The sequence below is a fragment of the Littorina saxatilis genome, linkage group LG13, assembly GCF_037325665.1.
Source record: "Littorina saxatilis isolate snail1 linkage group LG13, US_GU_Lsax_2.0, whole genome shotgun sequence".
NCBI classification, from domain to species: Eukaryota; Metazoa; Mollusca; class Gastropoda; order Littorinimorpha; family Littorinidae; genus Littorina; species Littorina saxatilis.
Genome location: NC_090257.1, coordinates 24,895,589 through 24,915,405, shown reverse-complemented (window position 1 = coordinate 24,915,405; position 19,817 = coordinate 24,895,589). Strand labels below are relative to the sequence as shown.

Here is a 19,817-nt window from a genome sequence, read left to right as displayed (position 1 = left end):
GACCCAAGGTGAAGTTTTGTTGGGGGACAAAGCAGTTCCGGTGTAACACGAGAAAATTACTCCCACGAGATTATTACTCCGGAGTAAACATTTCGCACGAAAAAGTTACTCCCTTTACGAAAAAAGCACTCCCCCATTTCACGAGAAAATTACTCCCCAAGACAGGTGAGTTCCGAGTAAAATTTCGTACACAACTGTTACTCCCATGACGAATAAATAACGAATAAATGATTTCACCCAAACACAAATTTAACTTCCCATGCCAGGTGTACGACATTTTTACTCCCTTGTCCCCTGTTAGTCTTGGTGGTGGAAGGGGTGGAAGGAGGGTAGCGCGACATTCGTGTGCGCGAGATCGCATTATCCCTTCGCCCGCATCCCATTTTTGCGTACGAGATTTTTACTGCAAGTAAAAAAAATGGGGAGTAAAAATTTCGTGGAGGGAGTAATTTTTTCGGTTCTTGGGGAGTTCTTTTCTCGTACGAAAAGTGTACTCGGAGTAAGAATTTCGTACGAAATATTTACTTCGGAGTAAATTTTTCGTGGAGTAAAAATTTCGTGTTACACCGGTTCAAAACACGTGGACTAAACACGTGGACATTTCACGACAAAATGGATTGCTTCGTAGGGTAGATCTGCACACGGAAACCCTCTACGCAATAACATAGCTGCAGATCTACCCAATTTGCGAAAGTAAATCCTCGCTAAAACGTGCTCTCATAAAATTCTCACTTACTACGCCGTGTGGAAACATGTTTTATTCTTTCCGATTTTTCTTTTCGCAGAGACAGCGAAAGATTCACAATCAATTTCTAAGCTGTGGAGAGAAAACGTGAAGCAATTACATCCCTTTGTGATAAAACATGACGTTTTGATACATTTGTTGCGGTTGTGACGACAATTTTCTAAAATACACCGGACGTTTGTTGTCCCCGAACAAAGGGGAAAGCCAAGACTAATAATGGCGGCCACCATGCGCTCAGTCCCAAACCCTACCGCAAGTTGTGAATTTGCCTTGTTTATGCATGCATGGGGAGCAGCAGCTGTTTTAAATAATCCTCATTTTGTTTTCATTTCTAATCCAGAGGTATGCCATTCCAATCATTGACAAGCGCCCCGTGTGGCTACGACAGAACATTCTGGATGAACTGGAGTTGGTCAATGAGCGACTGGAGAAGGTAAACCTTTGTGTAAACCTCATGTAATCCATCGCGTAAACCTTGTGTAAACCTTGTGTGTGTTGACCTTGTGTAAATGTCGTGTAAATCTCGTGTAAACCTCATGTAAACATCATGATAACCTTGTGTAAACCATCGTGTAAATCCTCGTGTAAACCATCGTGTAGACTTCGTGTTAACTTCGTGTAAACCTCGTGTACACCTTATGTAAACATCGTGTAGACTTCGTGTTAACTTCGTGTAAACCTCGTGTAAACTTGATGTAAACATCGTGTAGACTTCGCGTTAACTTCGTGTAAACCCCGTGTAAACCTTGTGTAAACCCCGCGGGTTTAGTGACTCGCCCGAACCATCAGGAGAATCTTAATAATGAGAAGTGCTTGCCCTTGATTGAGCCCGAAGTCTTTTTAACCGAAAATGCAGTGCCAAAGTTCCGTGTGCAGCCAATTTATTTGATGTTTAAAGGTTTACTAACGCACTCCCGTGTTTACAAAGTATAGTTTGCCCACAATCGATGTCAAACGCACCATAAGACCATATAATGACGATATGTCGTCATGCGCGGACCATATACGTGCATTTCAGCTTGTTCTAGCCTCTGAAAAAGTGAGGATGTCAACAACGACACGGAGTTCTCTCCCTTGCGTCAACAGCGCATGTGTTGCCAAATCTATAAATAGGACGATCCAGATCAAAATGAAAATTAACATATCTCAACATTGAAGGGGTCCCAGACCACAATATTTTGCAGGGAACTTAATTTAGCATGTCTCCAGCTGTTGGTAAAGCAATTAGCGTGTATAGTCATCGAGTACATATGGCTTTAAAAGCCCCTCTCCGCTTCACATGATATTATAGAACGATGGCATCTTTCACAAAAACAGCAATACTAACGTTGTTGAACACACTTGCAATAGCATTTTACATCATTAAATGACACAGTTCACTCGAATGGCTATTTGGCACGCGTAAACCACACACCAGTGCTCGTATTTTATTCAACCCCTGCGCTGTTAGTTAGGTCCAGCACCATAACGAGGCGTCCGATCCACATGGTACTATCGGCACCAAATAAAGGATGTTCCCAAGTGGCAAGCGTTATATTGTTATTCTCTCCGGTACTAGGAGAAAGGTTCCGTAAAACTCTCGCTTACTCCAAATGGAACTATGTTGGTAGTGTATTTAAAAGCTCGGGGAGCTCTGTGGTCAGCAACAGATGGTTTACGGGAGGCGGAGGGTGGCTTTAAAACAGGCCGGTGTCACGAACTGAAAACTCTGCCTGAACAATCCCTCTCAATGCGGTCGATGCGCATGCGCTAACATGGGGAGATTAATCAGATCGTGAATAACCTAACCCTAACCCTTACCCTAACCCTAATCCTAACCCTAATCCTAACCCTAACCCTAACTGTCACGTTTCAATATCACAATAAGGTGATTATGAACGGTTAGTTACTTCTAACTAACTAACCACACCACGATCCACTCCCGCAGTCATACAAATAGATAGAATCAACAAAAGTATAGGTTTCAGACGCCTGTTTATGTAATATCACGCCACCTCCCTCGAGACTTCACTCCAAATATGTTCTTTTACGTTCAAAACGTAAAATACCAAGAGGTCACTGACAACAAATGCTAGTTAAGTGTAGACAATTATAGTAACACGCTGATCCCGTGTAAAGTTAGGAAAATATAGCTGATCTGCCTAAAAGTGCTAATTTATGCAGGTGTCACACACCCCACGTCGTCACCACTCGAGTATAATCACAAATATAATAGATGACCAGGTGGTATGAAGGGTGCATAAGACATGGTGCACTTAGCTTTGTTGTGCCACTGAGTGGACGGCCTGTAATTAGTTCATAGTCTCCACAACTGCTCCGTAGAATGTAGTGCCGTCTGGCGTGGCTACGAAGCAGGGAAAAGTGGAGACATCAGGCGCCTCACTCAGTCGCTGGTTAACCGGTTAGCTGGTTACGTCTGATGGTCCGGTTACAGCGTCCGCAAATAGGCAGCAAAACAGCCAGCAACAGTAGAAGATGAAGAAAGGCTGCAACAAAAAACACCGGTGCACTAAACATGCCAAGCTACCCCTCAACCTCCACCTTTAAACATGTCATCTTTACATATATATATCTCATCGAGCACGTGGGCCTGCACAAACGAACTTTTATAACAACAAATCAGCCATTTCCTTCCTTCTCTCCATATCTGCAAAAACCATATACAGATTATTATTTTAGCGTCACAAAGAGCAAATTATGCGCTAACCTGGAAAGAACAACAGAGAGTATTTCATTCCACAAACACAGACTCGTCAACAGCGTTAAATAATGATTTATTACCTCAAAAGCCTATGTAGGTAGCACTCTCATTGAAGCGAAAACCGCTTCCTCCTTTGAATGGCACCTGTTCGTCAACAGCGATACACCCTCTTGCCGAACCCTTTATGCGGTGACATTTCTTTCACGCACAGCGAAGAGAAATTGACGACCCGTTACGTCAGACCGCATGTGAACGGAGAGAAAGTGGTCTCAAACTGAAGTTTTCCTGAAGCCCTCCTGTACATGCAGAGCGGCGCGTTGAATATCAATGCAGAAATCAAAGCGATGAAGTCCATCAAACTCGCAGGAAATATAAGACACCGACCGTTCTCCCCAGCGCTGAGTTTTCGAGTGTCCAGTTAACATGTCTCAGACAGACAACCTTGACGAAATCACGTGACTAACCCTGTCACATACCCCAGTTCAGTTATCGACAATTCTGCCTCGACAGCAGAAATCACCCCCGTGAAATCCGTGCAACACAAAATACCCGTGTTCGTTATGCGCTGTCAGCAAAACCCACAACCGTTGACAGAAAGCACAGGCGCTTTCTATCGCAATTGACCAAGAGAAGGCACCCCACAGAGTGACACTTTCTTGATCCATGTCACTAAATCGTGACACTAACCCATGGTTCGTTCGGTCAAAGGGTCGCATTTTTTAAGTCCAAGATTGGCGCATGCGCATTGACCGCAATGAGAGGGATTGTTCAGCAGAGTTTCCAGTTCGTGACACCGGACACTACGGGGTTGGGTCTGGTTGTGGTAGAGGTTTTACAAAATTGTTTTATCTTATTGTTTTCTCGGAGGGGGAGGGGCAATTAGCATTTTGGTCGATGGTATCCTTATTCATACGTAATAATGATGTAAAGCGCAGAAAGAATAGCAATATCATTTGGCTCGCACTTGATACGCTCATATTATTAATATTCAATATTATTATTGTATAGGTACTGCTAAGAATGTCTTGATACAAACCAAAGTGAAGATCGAGTTCCGGTTAACAAATAAGACATTTTCATGAACATTTATATTTACGTTGGCAGAGTAATGGTAAAGTTACGTAATGTGTGTGTGTGTGTGTGTGTGTGTGTGTGTGTGTGTGTGTGTGTGTGTGTGTGTGTGTGTGTGCGTGCGTGTGTGTATGTGTGTGTGTGCATGCGTGCGTGCGTGCCTGCGTGCGTGCGTGCGTGTGTGCGTGCGCGCGCGTGTGTGTGTGTGTGTGTACATGCGTGTACGTGCGTGCGTGCGTCCGTCCGTGCGTGCGTGCGTGCGTGCGTGCGTGCGTGCGTGCGTGCGTGCGTGCGTGCGTGTGTGTGTGTATGTGCGTGTGTGCGTGCGCGCGCGCGCGCGCGTGTGTGTGTGTGTGTGTGTGTGTGTGTGTTCTCGCGCAGAGTTTTCGAGAATGGGAACTGAAAGATGCAGAGCCGTATCCACAAGAAGAGGCGGTAAGTGAACAACAACTTCAATAACAAAACAACAATATCATTATCATTATCATCATCGTCGTTGTCGTCGTCATAGCATCGTCATCAGTATCCTTATCATCACCATGGTGAATAGATTAATCATCTATAGACTTAATTACCACCAGGTACTGACCTTTATTTATCACCATCATTATTACTGTCACTAATTACTCGTTGTAACGTGATTTGCGACTGTGATTTCACAGACAGGTAAAGAGACGAAACGATCAGCTTTTGCGGATCGCTCTTCTATGACGGTAAAGCACAGTCTTTTGAAGGTAAGTGACGGCATCAGTGCGTCGTGAACATACACACATTTAGCTCTTTAGCGATAATATTTAAGGTTTAGGGCAGTATGCGCCAGTTTCTACACAATTTACAGAACTCTCTCTCTCTCTCTCTCTCTCTCTCTCTCTCTCTCTCTCTCTCTCTCTCTCTCTCTTTCTCTCTCTCTCTCTGTCTCTCTCTCTCTCTTCCTCTCTCTCTCTTTCCCTCTCTCTCTCTCTCTCTTTCTCTGCCTTTCCCTCTCGTTCTCTCTCTCTTTCTCGCTCTCTCTCTTTCCCTCTCTCTCTCTCTCTCTCTGCCTCTCTCTCTCTCTCTCTCTCTCTCTCTCTGCCTCTCTCTCTCTCGTTCGCTCTCCCTCTCTCTTTCTCTCTCTCTCTCTCTTCCCCCCCCCTCTCTCTCTCTCTCTCTCTCTCTCTCTCTCTCTCTGCCTCTCTCTGTGTCTCGTTTGCTCCCCCCCCCCTCGCTCATTCCCTCCCTCTTTCTCTATTATCATTATGCATTTGATATTTATGTATATATATGTGTATGTTTTTCTGAAAGTCTGTTTCTTTTGAAATACTCTAGCTTTTAGTGAGGTAAGCTTTCTACCCGTGCTTATTGTCCACGTGTTTCAAACACACGCCTCGCTAGTGAATGTCACGCGGGAAAGTTTGACTCGCAAAAAACAAGAGTGTTTAGTCTTTCATAACTCATACAAACACGACAGAGCTAATAATAATAATAATATTTGTCAGTAAGTACTGGTGTCACATGACTGATGTGAAACTGTTAGCAAACACACACACACACACACACACACACACACACACACACACACACACACACTGATACACACACACGCACACGCACGCACGCACGCACGCACACACACACACACACACACACACACACGCACGCACGCACGCACGCACATCCACACACACACACACACACACACACATGTAATGTTCTTGCCGTCACAGGAGAAGAACACAAAGATTGAGTGACTGTAATGTTCTTGTCGTCACAGAAGAAGAACACAAAGATTGAGTGACTGTAATGTTCTTGCCGTCACAGAAGAAGAACACAAAGATTGAGTGACTGTAATGTTCTTGCCGTCACAGAAGAAGAACACAAAGATTGAGTGACTGTAATGTTCTTGCCGTCACAGAAGAAGAACACAAAGATTGAGTGACTGTAATGTTCTTGCCGTCACAGAAGAAGAACACAAAAATTGAGTGACTGTAATGTTCTTGTCGTCACAGAAGAAGAACACAAAGATTGAGTGACTGTAATGTTCTTGTCGTCACAGAAGAAGAACACAAAGATTGAGTGACTGTCATGTTCTTGCTGTTTACAGGAGAAGAACACGAAGATTGAATACGTCCAGAAGATGATTTTGAACATCCCATATGAACCGGTGAGTCTGACTAGTGAGCAGGTAACAGTAAACCTTCTTCTTCTTCTTTGTTCATGGGCTGAAACTCCCACGTTCACTCATGTTTTTTTTACGTGTATGACCGTTTTTACCCCGCCATTCAGGCAGCTATACGTCGCTTTCGGAGGGGGCGAGACGTTAGAAATCTCAACTTGTCTCGGGCCAGCTTTAAACGGGCGGTTCGACGGGCTCAGTGGCGAAGTAAAGTTGATAAGACGTCGGCCTCCTAATCGGAAGGTCGTGAGTTCGAACTCCCGCCGCGGCCGCCCGATTGGTTAAGGGTGGAGATTTTTCCGATCTCCCAGGTCAACTTATGTACAGACTGGCTAGTGCCTTATCCCCCTTCGTGTGAAGATGCAAGCAAAAGACCAAGTGCGCACGGAAAAGATCCTGTACTCCATGTCAGAGTTCGGTGGTAATAGAAAGACGAAAATACCTGAATGACAGTAGTAAAACGGTCATACACGTAAAAATCCAATCGTGCAAAAGCATGAGTGAATGTGGGAGTTTCAGCCCATGAACGAATAAGAAGAAGAAGAAGAAAAAAGGTTGTTAATTCCTGTCTCCTCTTCCTCGCTGCCTTCGCCTTCCCCGGCCTTGAATACCTGAATAGGGTCAGGTGTCCATTTCCAGCCAGGTGGACCGGAGAGCCCTTGGGTATTTGAGGTCGTCCCGGTGTAACACGAAATTTTTACTCCACGAAAAAGTTACTCCGGAGTAAATATTTCGTACGAAATTCTTACTCCGAGTACACTTTTCGTACAAGAAAAGAACTCCCCAAGGCACGAAAAAATTACTCCCTCCACGAAATGTTTACTCCCCATGTTGTTTACTTCCAGTAAAAATCTCGTACGCAAAAATGGGATGCGGGCGAAGGGATAATGCCAATATGGGATCTCGCGCACACGAATGTCGCGCTACCCTCCCTCCACCCCTTCCACCACCAAGGACAAGGGAGTAAAAATTTCGTACACCTGGCATGGGAAGTTAAATTGCTCGTGTTGGGGTGAAGTAATTTATTCGTTATTTATTCGTCAGGGGAGTAACATTTTTGTACGAAATGTTTACTCGGAACTCACCTGTCTTGGGGAGTAATTTTCTCGTGCAATGGGGGAGTGCTTTTTTCGTAAAGGGAGTAACTTTTTCGTACGAAATGTTTACTCCGGAGTAAAAATCTCGTGGGAGTAATTTTCTCGTGTTACACCGGGTTGGGATCGAACCGGGTAGCTCAGGTGATAGAGCACTGGACTTGTGATCCTAGGGTCGCAGGTTCGAATCCGGGCCGGGATGGACACGGGTCAACTTTAAGTGCAGACTCAGCGACGGTATCCATGTCCCATCCCCGTGTCAGCACAGTGGCACGTAAAAGACTTCGGTCATTCTGCCATAAGTGCAGATGGCTGATACCATTTAAACACGCACACTTATCTCATCTAAAACCCGGTAAAACCCGGGAACATGCCCCTCATTGCTTTGCCGCGAGGGCGTTAAACTTGAATTTGTGTCGGGGGTCGAACGAACGCTCTGGTAAGGTAACGACGCTCGTGGCTCAGGTACAGGTGTAGTTCCGGGTTATGGGTTCGAATCCAAGCTGGGACTTGATGTGCAGATTCAGAGACGGTGTCCATGTCCCACCCCCGTGTCACCGCTGCGGCGCGTATAAGATCTGGGTCATTCTGCCAAAAGTGCAGGTGGCTGATTACACATAAACACGCGCACACCTGGGCAGAGCGACTCTGTTGCTGCTAGCTTTCCACTGAGAGAAGGCGGCCCGAACATTATTCAATGTGTGTGTGTGTGTGTGTGTGTGTGTGTGTGTGTGTGTGTGTGTGTGTGTGTGTGTGTGTGGGTGTGTGTGTGTGTGCGTGAATGTCTAGGTACTGTAGTAATCACAATTAAAAGCAGGGACACGAACTCAAGCAAAAGCTCATGCACGTATTACGTGACAGTCTGCCTTGTCTTTTGGTGATTAAGTTTCATGCATTTGTCACGATGGAATCAGTGTGATTGCTATTGTGTCCTGTACTTCAGCAACGTGACAAGCTACTGTCGTTCCTGCGATACTACAGGAACCAGAGCCGCTTCTACGAGGAAGCGAGGAAAGACAGCGAGGAAGTGAGTGATAATATACGGCCAAATTAGACAGACTGCGCACGATAAGTCTCAGGGCTTAGAAACATAAATACACGCATGCAGGGAGAACTAACAAGTCGCGTAAGGCGAAATTACTACGTTTAGTCAAGCTGTGGAACTCACAGAATGAAACTGAACGTAGTCCGCCGCTAGTGTAAAAGGCAGTGAAAGTGACGAGCCTGTTTGGCGCGGTAGCGGTTGCGCTGTGCTTCATAGCACGCTTTACTGTACCTCTCTTCGTTTTAACTTTCTGAGCGTGTTTTTAATCCAAACATATCATATCTATATGTTTTTGGAATCAGGAACCGACAAGGAATAAGATGAAATAGTTTTTAAAACGATTTCGGAAATTTAATTTTAATCATAATTTTTATATTGTTAATTTTCAGAGCTTGTTTTTAATCCAAATATAACATATTTATAGGTTTTTGGAATCAGAAAATGATGAAGAATAAGATGAACGTAAATTTGGATCGTTTTATAATAAAATTTTTTTTAACAATTTTCAGATTTTTAATGACCAAAGTCATTAATTAATTTTTAAGCCACCATGCTGAACTGCAATACGGAAGTCTGGCCTTCGTCGAAGATTGCTTGGCCAAAATTTCAATCAATTTGATTGAAAAATGAGGGTGTGACAGTGCCGCCTCAACTTTTACAAAAAGCCGGATATGACGTCATCAAAGACATTTATCGCAAAAAAGAAAAAAACATCCGGGGATATCATTCCCAGGACCTCTCATGTCAAATTTCATAAAGATCGGTCCAGTAGTTTAGTCTGAATCGCTCTACACACACACACAGACGCACACACGCACACACACACACACACACACACACACACACACACACACACACACACACACACACACATACACCACGACCCTCGTCTCGATTCCCCCTCTATGTTAAAACATTTAGTCAAAACTTGACTAAATGTAAAAACAAGTCGCGTAAGGCGAAAATACAACATTTAGTCAAGCTCAGTCGAACTCACAGAATGAAACTGAACGCATTGCATTTTTTTCCGCAAGACCGTACACTCGTAGCATCGTCTGTCCACCGCTCGTGGCAAAGGCAGTGAAATTAACAATCCAGAAAAGCGCGGTAGCGGTTGCGCTGAGGAAGATAGCACGCTTTTCTATATCTCTATTCTTTTTAACTCTCTGAACGTGTTTTTAATCCAAACATATCATATCTATATGTTTTTGGAATCAGGAACGGACAAAGAATAAGATGAAATTGTTTTTAAATCGATTTAGGAAATTTAATTTTAATCATAGTTTTTATATTTTTAATTTTCAGAGCTTGTTTTTAATCCGAATATAACATATTTATAATGATGAAGAATACGATAAACGTAATTTTGGATCGTTTTATAACAACATAATTTTAATTACAATTTTTTGATTTTTGATGACCAAAGTCATTAATAAATTTGTAAGCCTCCAAGCTGAAATGCAATACCAAATTCCGGCCTTCGTCGAAGATTGCTTGGCCAAAATTTCAATCAATTTGATTGAAAAATGAGGGGGGTGTGACAGTGCCGCCTCAACTTTTACAAAATGCCGGATATGACGTCACCAAAGACATTTATCGAAAAAATAAAAAAGATATCTAGGGATATCATAACCAGGAACTGTCATGAAATTTGTTATAAAGATCGGTCCAGTAGTTTACTCTGAATCGCTCTACACACACACACACACACACACACACACACACACACACACACACACACACACACACACACACACACACACACACACACACACACACACACACACACACACACACACACACACACCACGACCCTCGTCTCGATTCCCCCCTCTATGTTAAAACATTTAGTCAAAACTTGACTAAATGTAACAAGTCGCGTAAGGCGAAAATACAATATTTAGTCAAGTAGCTGTCGAACTCACAGAATGAAACTGAACGCAATGCCATTTTTCAGCAAGACCGTATACTCGTAGCATCGTCAGTCCACCGCTCATGGCAAAGGCAGTGAAATTGACAAGAAGAGCGGGGTAGTAGTTGCGCTAAGAAGGATAGCACGCGTTTCTGTACCTCTCTTTGTTTTAACTTTCTGAGCGTGTTTTTAATCCAAACATATCATATCTATATGTTTTTGGAATCAGGAACCGACAAGGAATAAGATGAAAGTGTTTTTAAATTGATTTGGACAATTTAATTTTGATAATAATTTTTATATATTTAATTTTCAGAGCTTGTTTTTAATCCGAATATAACATATTTATATGTTTTTGGAATCAGCAAATGATGGAGAATAAGATAAACGTAAATTTGGATCGTTTTATAAATTTTTATTTTTTTTTACAATTTTCAGATTTTTAATGACCAAAGTCATTAATTAATTTTTAAGCCACCAAGCTGAAATGCAATACCGAAGTCCGGGCTTTGTCGAAGATTACTTGACCAAAATTTCAACCAATTTGGTTGAAAAATGAGGGCGTGACAGTGCCGCCTCAACTTTCACGAAAAGCCGGATATGACGTCATCAAAGACATTTATCAAACAAGTCGCGTAAGGCGAAAATACAATATTTAGTCAAGTAGCTGTCGAACTCACAGAATGAAACTGAACGCAATGCCATTTTACTCGTAGCAACGTCAGGCCACCGCTCATGGCAAAGGCAGTGAAATTGACAAGAAGAGCGGGGTAGTAGTTGCGCTAAGAAGGATAGCACGCTTTTCTGTACCTCTCTTTGTTTTAACTTTCTGAGAGTGTTTTTAATCCAAACATATCATATCTATATGTTTTTGGAATCAGGAACCGACAAGGAATAAGATGAAAGTATTTTTAAATTGATTTGGACAATTTAATTTTGATAATAATTTTTATATATTTAATTTTCAGAGCTTGTTTTTAATCCGAATATAACATATTTATATGTTTTTGGAATCAGCAAATGATGGAGAATAAGATAAACGTAAATTTGGATCGCTTTATAAATTTTTATTTTTTTTTACAATTTTCCGATTTTTAATGACCAAAGTCATTAATTAATTTTTAAGCCACCAAGCTGAAATGCAATACCGAACCCCGGGCTTCGTCGAAGATTACTTGACCAAAATTTGAACCAATTTGGTTGAAAAATGAGGGCGTGACAGTGCCGCCTCAACTTTCACGAAAAGCCGGATATGACGTCATCAAAGACATTTATCAAAAAAATGAAAAAAACGTTCGGGGATTTCATACCCAGGAACTCTCATGTCATAAAGATCGGTCCAGTAGTTTAGTCTGAATCGCTCTACACAGACACACAGACACACAGACACACAGACACACAGACACACGCACATACACCACGACCCTCGTTTCGATTCCCCCTCGATGTTAAAATATTTAGTCAAAACTTGACTAAATATAAAAAATGAAAAAAACGTTCGGGGATTTCATACCCAGGAACTCTCATGTCAAATTTCATAAAGATCGGTCCAGTAGTTTAGTCTGAATCGCTCTACACACACACACAGACACACACACACACACACACACACACACACACACACACACACACACACACACACACACACACACACACACATACACCACGACCCTCGTCTCGATTCCCCCCTCTATGTTAAAACATTTAGTCAAAACTTGACTAAATGTAAAAAGGGTAGCGCCGTTTACTGTCTGGCAGCTCGCTTTCCCCAGGGAGAAAGCAGCCCGAACTTCTATGAGGGGAACCTCACCGGACTATATGAATTTTATCCTTATCCTCATCCTTTCAAAATCTAGACTTGACGCATACAATACGACAAAGAGGTACAGTCAATGTAATTTTGACGAAAGCCAAGACAAATCAAATCTCACGCGCAGTCACCATTGTTATGCTTTCTAGAATTGACGTTGTTCGTAAATAACTCCGTCGGTATTGTATGGGTTATGAAAGAGTGAATACCTTGCTTTTACTCTGAAAAATAACTTCACACGTGCTTCTGTCTACGTGGTTCCGACACACCCATCGCTAGTGACTGGTCCCTCCAATGTTTGTCCGACACACCCATCGCTAGTGACTGGTCCCTCCAATGTTTGTCCGACACACCCATCGCTAGTGACTGGTCCCTCCAATGTGTGTCCGACACACCCATCGCTAGTGACTGGTCCCTCCAATGTGTGTCCGACACACCCATCGCTAGTGACTGGTCCCTCCAATGTGTGTCCGACACACCCATCGCTAGTGACTGGTCCCTCCAATGTTTGTCCGACACACCCATCGCTAGTGACTGGTCCCTCCAATGTGTGTCCGACACACCCATCGCTAGTGACTGGTCCCTCCAATGTTTGTCCGACACACCCATCGCTAGTGACTGGTCCCTCCAATGTTTGTCCGACACACCCATCGCTAGTGACTGGTCCCTCCAATGTTTGTCCGACACACCCATCGCTAGTGACTGGTCCCTCCAGTATGTGTCCGACACACCCATCGCTAGTGACTGGTCCCTCCAATGTTTGTCCGACACACCCATCGCTAGTGACTGGTCCCTCCAATGTGTGTCCGACACACCCATCGCTAGTGACTGGTCCCTCCAATGTGTGTCCGACACACCCATCGCTAGTGACTGGTCCCTCCAATGTGTGTCCGACACACCCATCGCTAGTGACTGGTCCCTCCAATGTTTGTCCGAGTAAAAAGCAAGGGTATTCACTGTCTCTTTCACAACCCCTGCAAATCCGAGGTAGTTATTTCCGAAAATCGTCTATAATAATAATGATAATAACTGGACATTTAGGGTCCTAACCTATAGCTCTAGGCCCTTTACAAACGAACATAATTATACAGAATAGAACAATAAAATGTACAACCTACATAAAACAATTAACCATACGGACAAAAAATCACCACATGTACTGTTCACACAATATTCATATGTGTATGCTATACACACTATATATACATCACACACCCAGCGAACACTTTCAACAATCATGCCAACTTTGTGGGAGAGGAGTAAGTGCAGAAATGGAATGGAAAAGACATTAGGCCGGGTTGGTGTATTGTGTGAAAAAAGAAAGTTTGCAACTGTTGTTTGAAACCGGCACGGTTGGCCTAGTGGTAAGGCGTCCGCCCTGTGATCGGGAGGTCGTGGGTTCGAACCCCGGCCGGGTCATACCTAAGACTTTAAAATTGGCAATCTAGTGGCTGCTCCGCCTGGCGTCTGGCATTATGGGGTTAGTGCTAGGACTGGTTGGTCCGGTGTTAGAATAATGTGACTGGCTTTAATACTAAATGTACACGCTTTTGTGGTTTGATGACCTTTAGACACGACGTAAATCTGATTGACCCTCATCAAATTTCAGGTCATAGCAGAGTCGTGTTCGAGCGAAAATACTGAAAATTATCAATGTGAACGTTTTTGAATCTATAGCCTGACGGCCTCAGTAGACAATCAATTCAATCTTGTGTGGACGAAAGCTCTGTCCCACGACAACGTCTTAGTAATAGCAGGCGATAATGACGAATGACGGAATGCGAGTCGTCTGTGCATGTTCTTTCTTTTTGTTGCAATGACCGTGGATCAACAATAATAAAACTTGTCTTTGCAGCTCTTAAAAGAGGTCTCCGACGTAAGTAAACTATCTCTGTCTGGCTGGCTGCCTGTGTGCTCGTGTGGGAATGCGTGTGTGTGTGTGTGTGTGTGTGTGTGTGTGTGTGTGTGTGTGTGTGTGTGCGTGTGTGTACGTGCTAGTGTGTGTACGTGCTAGTGTGTGTACGTGCTAGTGTATGTGTTTGTATGTTTGGTATGTATGTGTGTGTGTGGGGGTGTGTGTCTGTGTGTGTGTGTGTGTGTGTGTGTGTGTGTATGTGTGGTATGTGTGTGTGTGTGTGCGAGTGTGTGCGAGTGTGTGTGTTTGTGTGTGTGTGTGTGTGTACATGCTCGTGGGTGTGTGTGTGTGCGTGTGCGTGTGTGATTGCGCTCGTGTGTGTGTGTGTGTGCGGGAGGGGGGTATGTGTGTGTGTGTATGCGTGCGTGCTTGTATGTGGGTATAATGTAAAATATATTTTATTCATTATTCATTTTTGTTCCAGTGGATTCTAAACGACCGAGCGAGACTGGTGAGTATAGATACATTTCACTACATGCTTACCCCGACTGGTGAGTATAGATACATTTCACTACATGCTTACCCCTACTGGTGAGTTTAGATACATTTCACTACATGCTTACCCCTACTGGTGAGTATAGATACATTTCACTACATGCTTACCCCTACTGGTGAGTATAGATACATTTCACTACATGCTTACCCCTACTGGTGAGTATAGATACATTTCCCTGCATGCCTACCCCTACTGGTAAGTATAGATACATTTCTCTGCATGCCTACCCCTACTGGTAAGTATAGATACATTTCACTGCATGCCTACCCCTACCCGTCAAGCAACTCCGCGTCTTCACAAACAAAGGGACATAAGCGCTCTACGGCATGTGCAACAGGAGTAAGCGAGAGTTACACGGAACAAATCTCCAGTCATCTGAGAGAATAATAACAATTATGAGAATGAACAAGCACATGAAGTCGCTTTACTTGTTCATGGCAATGCTTTTTACATTTAGTCAAGTTTTGACTAAATGTTTTAACATAGAGGGGGAATCGAGACGAGGGTCGTGGTGTATGTGTGTGTGTGTGTGTGTGTGTGTGTGTGTGTGTGTGTGTGTGTGTGTGTGTGTGTGTGTGTGTGTGTGTGTGTGTGTGTGTGTGTGTGTGTGTGTGCGTGTGTGTGTGTAGAGCGATTCAGAGTAAACTGCTGGACCGATCTTTATGAAATTTGACATAAGAGTTCCTGGGTATGATATCCCCGGAAATTGTTTTGATTTTTTCGATAAATGTCGTTTATGACGTCATATCCGGCTTTTTGTAAAAGTTGAGGCGGCACTGTCACACCCTCATTTTTCAATCAAATTGATCGAAATTTTGGCCAAGCAATCTTCGACAAAGGCCGGACTTCGGTATTGCATTTCAGCTTGGTGGCTTAAAAATTAATTAATGACTTTGGTCATTAAATATCTGAAAATTGTAATTAAAATTATTTTTTTTATAAAACGATCCAAAATTACTTTTATTTTATTCTTTATCATGTTCTGATTCCAAAAACATATAAATATGTTATATTCGGATTAAAAACAAGCTCTGAAAATTTAAAATATAAAAATTATGATTAAAATTAAATTTCCGAAATCGTTTTAAAAACAATTTCATCTTATTCCTTGTCGGTTCCTGATTCCAAAAACATATAGATATGATATGTTTGGATTAAAAACACGCTCAGAAAGTTCAAACGAAGAGATGTACAGTAAAGCGTGCTGTGAAGCACAGCGCAACCGCTACCGCGCCAAACAGGCTCGTCACTTTCACTGCCTTTTGCACTAGCGGCGGACTACGTTCAGTTTCATTCTGTAATTTCGCCTTACGCGACTTGTTTTTTTCTCAGGTGCTAGGAGATTGGAGTAAACAGGGAGTGACTGCATGCTAGGAGATTGGTTCCGCACAACTCTCGCTTACTCTTGTTGCCCATGTTGCGCATTAAAAACGCGTACGTCCCTTTGTTTCTCAGATCTTAAAACAGCGCTCTGCCTCATTTGTTAAAGGCCAAACAAAAATATATGTTGGTTTAGGCCCCCCAAAATAGGGTCGGTAGGTCGGCTTTTTGACTCACATGCGAAGCAAAAGTGAGTCTATGTACTCACCCGAGTCGTCCGTCCGTCCGTCCGTCCGTCCGTCCCGGCGTCCGTCCGGAAAACTTTAACGTTGGATATTTCTTGGACACTATTAAGTCTATCAACACCTGATGTGGCCTGATGGTGTATGGTTACAAGATCTCAAAAAACATGTGCGGCAACTTGACCTCACTTCAAGTTCAAGGTCACAGGGGCCGTAATTGTTGTCTTAAAAACGACCATTTTTCACATTTTCGCATTTTTTTCTGAAGTTATCGAGAATGGCAACCTTAGCTATGTATGCTATACAGGGCAATGTAAGCCCTATCTTTGGACACCAGTTTGGTTGACCTTGCTTCAATTTCAAGGTCGCAAGGGTCCTTTAAAGTTGGATTGTATACATAATTATTTTGAAGTGACCTTGACCCTGAACTATAGAAGATAACTGTTTCAAACTTAAAAATTATGTGGGGCACATGTTATGCTTTCATCATAAGACACATTTGGTCACATATGATCAAGGTCAAGGTCACTTTGACCCTAATGAAATGTGACCAAAATAAGGTAGTGAACCACTAAAAGTGACCATATCTCATGGTAGAAAGAGCCAATAAGCACCATTGTACTTCCTATGTCTTGAATTAACAGCTGTGTTGCATGACCTTGGATGACCTTCACATGTATTTTGGTAGGAAAAATGTGTAAAGCAGTTCTTTGCTGTCATTGCTAGGTTTAGTCATTTGACCTTGACCCTGAAGGTCAAGGTCATGTAAAGGTCAAGGTCAAGCATGTGAGTCGTATGGGCTTTGCTCTTCTTGTTTACATTTTATTTTGTTATTTTTAGTCTCGGCATGGTTCACAAAATGTGCTAGAGGTTGTTTTTGGGGGATTTTTCTTTGAGAAATGAAAAAAAAAAAAAATTAGGGTCGGCGGGAAAAAATAGGGTCGGTCGAGTTACCCTAAAACCAACATATAGTTTTGTTTGGCCTAAGACGATCAGCATCGTGTTATCTTTTCTTCAACACAAGTATCTTTCCGTTTCGTGCGAATGACTATAAAGTTGTGACCCTCCACCACGAAATGAGTCGCATGTCACCTCGTGCGGTTTTGCGCTAGGCTTAATATAAGTCCGGTGTAGCAGCCTATTTTGACACAGCCCAGTTTGACCGGGAGGTCATTCTGGGCTAGTCAGTTTTGACCCCCCCCCCCCCCCCGGTCAATTTTGACCCCCCTTCAAACTTTAAGAATGAGTACTTTAGAAACAATATGTATGCATATATGTATACAACTACGTATATCTAACCTGTTGAGATACATAGATGCATACATTATATGCATACATTTCGTCATCTGAAGTCCTAATGTACTTATTGTTGAAGTTGGAAGGGAAACGTCGAAACTTTAAAAAAAAAACATTTTTTAGAAAAAAAAGGGTTTTTTTTCGATTTTTCTTCTTCTTTTTTTTCAATATCATTTTCCACGAAATATTGTCCACATTTACATTTAGTTCGTTTTAAAAGGTCTTAAAGTACTCATTCTTGAAGTTTGAAGGGGGGGGGGGTTCAAAACTGGCTGGCCTAGTCAGTTTTGACCGGGGGGTCATTCTGGGCTAGCTGATTTTGACCGGGAGGTCATTCTAGGCTAGCCCAGAATGACACATCCCCCCAAACCTGTTGAGATACATAGATGCATACATATATGCATACATTTCGTCATCTGAAGTCCTAATGTACTTATTCTCGAAGTTTGAAGGGAAGCGTCGACACTTTTTTTTATTTATTAGAAAATAAAGTTAAACTAAAGGTTTTTTTCGCGATTTTTTTTGGTTTTGTTTGCAATATCATTTTCCACCAAATATTGTCCACTTTTTTTTTTGTTTAAGAAAATAAAGTTAAAGTTTTTTTTTCGATTTTTTTTTCAATATCCTTTTTTCAACAAATATTGTCCACATTTACATTTAATTCGTTTTAAAAGGTCTTAAAGTACTTATTCTTGACTGGGGGGTGGGGGGGTGGGGGGTGTCAAAATTGGCTAGCCCAGAATGACCTCCCGGTCAAAACTGACTATGTGTCAAAATGGCCTTTTACACCGGGCCGGGACGGCCACGGGTCAACTTTATGTGTAGACCCAGTGGCGGTATTTAGGTACCACGCCTGTGTCACCACAGTGGCAAGTAAAAGACCTTGGTTCATTCTGCCATTAGTGCAGGTGGCTGTAATGATTACACCTAAACACGCACATATCTGGGTAGCACGACTCTGTCACTGCTAGCTTTCCGCTGGGAAGAAGCGACCCGAATTTTCCTGCGATGGGATAATAACAGGGATCCCTAAAGTGCGCGTCCCTGCGTCCAAAACGCACTAAAAGCCGTAAACACGAACTAGACATTTGTGGAGGGGTCCCGGGACGCACCAAACCCAAAAAGAACGGGTCCCGGGACGTACTTATGGAATCCACACTATGAATAGGTACTGTTTTGGTACTGTAGTCGATATCTTAGTTAAGTGCCAGCAAATGTACCTTTTTTCTGGGGGGGGGGGGGGGGGGGGATCTTAGGACCCTCTAAAACACCGCTAAAAATTGAAAATGGGGGTCCCGGGACCTGTAAGTGGGGCGTCTGTGGGGAGCCCTGATAATTAAGACCTGAACTTGAAAATGAAATTTAAACTAACCTGTGATGGTTTCAGCTAAACGAGGAAGGGCCCGATGTGGAATATACTCTTAGACAGGAGCAGAATGTCAAGTAAGTTTCGGGGGATGTTTCTGTCGGGGTTTGCTTTGGAGTTTTCAAGATGGACGGTTACTGTCATTTTCTTATCCGTGCATATTTTTTGGGTAAACTGTTAGTCTCCCTGAACTTTCCTCTCTCTCTCTCTCTCTCTCTCTCTCTCTCTCTCTCTCTCTCTCTCTCTCTCTCTCTCTCTCTCTCTTTCTCTCTCTTTCTCTCTCTCTCTCTCTCTCTCTCTCTCTCTCTCTCTCTCTCTCTCTCTCTCTCTCTCTCTCTCTCTCTCTCTCTCTCGCTCTCTCTCTCTCTCTCTGCGGCCACTCGCATTCGGTCTCTGTTTCGGGCTGGCTGGCTGATTGGCTGGCTCCCCCTCTCTTTTACACACGCACGCACGCACACACACACACACACATACACACACACACACATACACACACACATACAAGTACACACACACCAACGTAACTAACACCCACACCCACACACAGACACACACACAGACACACCCACACCCACACCCACACACACACACACACACACACACACACACACACACACACACACACACACACACACACACTGATCAAGTTCTG

At 43.1% G+C, this 19,817-nt stretch overlaps 3 protein-coding genes across 3 annotated transcripts in view; 2 read left to right on the top strand and 1 right to left on the bottom strand.

The window, feature by feature from the left end:
* The window catches only part of LOC138945835 (uncharacterized), a 21,142-nt gene extending 1,896 nt beyond the window's left edge, over window positions 1-19,246 (top strand). The window contains exons 3-10 of the mRNA XM_070317348.1: window positions 1,086-1,178; window positions 4,899-4,952; window positions 5,180-5,251; window positions 6,598-6,657; window positions 8,707-8,790; window positions 14,386-14,406; window positions 14,870-14,896; window positions 19,187-19,246. Coding sequence (XP_070173449.1) covers window positions 1,086-1,178; window positions 4,899-4,952; window positions 5,180-5,251; window positions 6,598-6,657; window positions 8,707-8,790; window positions 14,386-14,406; window positions 14,870-14,896; window positions 19,187-19,246 — 471 coding nt within the window. The remainder of the gene's footprint in view (window positions 1-1,085; window positions 1,179-4,898; window positions 4,953-5,179; window positions 5,252-6,597; window positions 6,658-8,706; window positions 8,791-14,385; window positions 14,407-14,869; window positions 14,897-19,186) is intronic.
* The window catches only part of LOC138945347 (uncharacterized), a 546,160-nt gene that overhangs the window by 14,744 nt on the left and 511,599 nt on the right, over window positions 1-19,817 (bottom strand). The window lies entirely within an intron of this gene.
* LOC138945345 (uncharacterized) overlaps window positions 19,192-19,817 on the top strand; it is a 164,066-nt gene continuing 163,440 nt past the window's right edge. The window contains exon 1 of the mRNA XM_070316772.1: window positions 19,192-19,242. The gene's annotated coding sequence lies outside the window, so the exon portion shown is untranslated. The remainder of the gene's footprint in view (window positions 19,243-19,817) is intronic.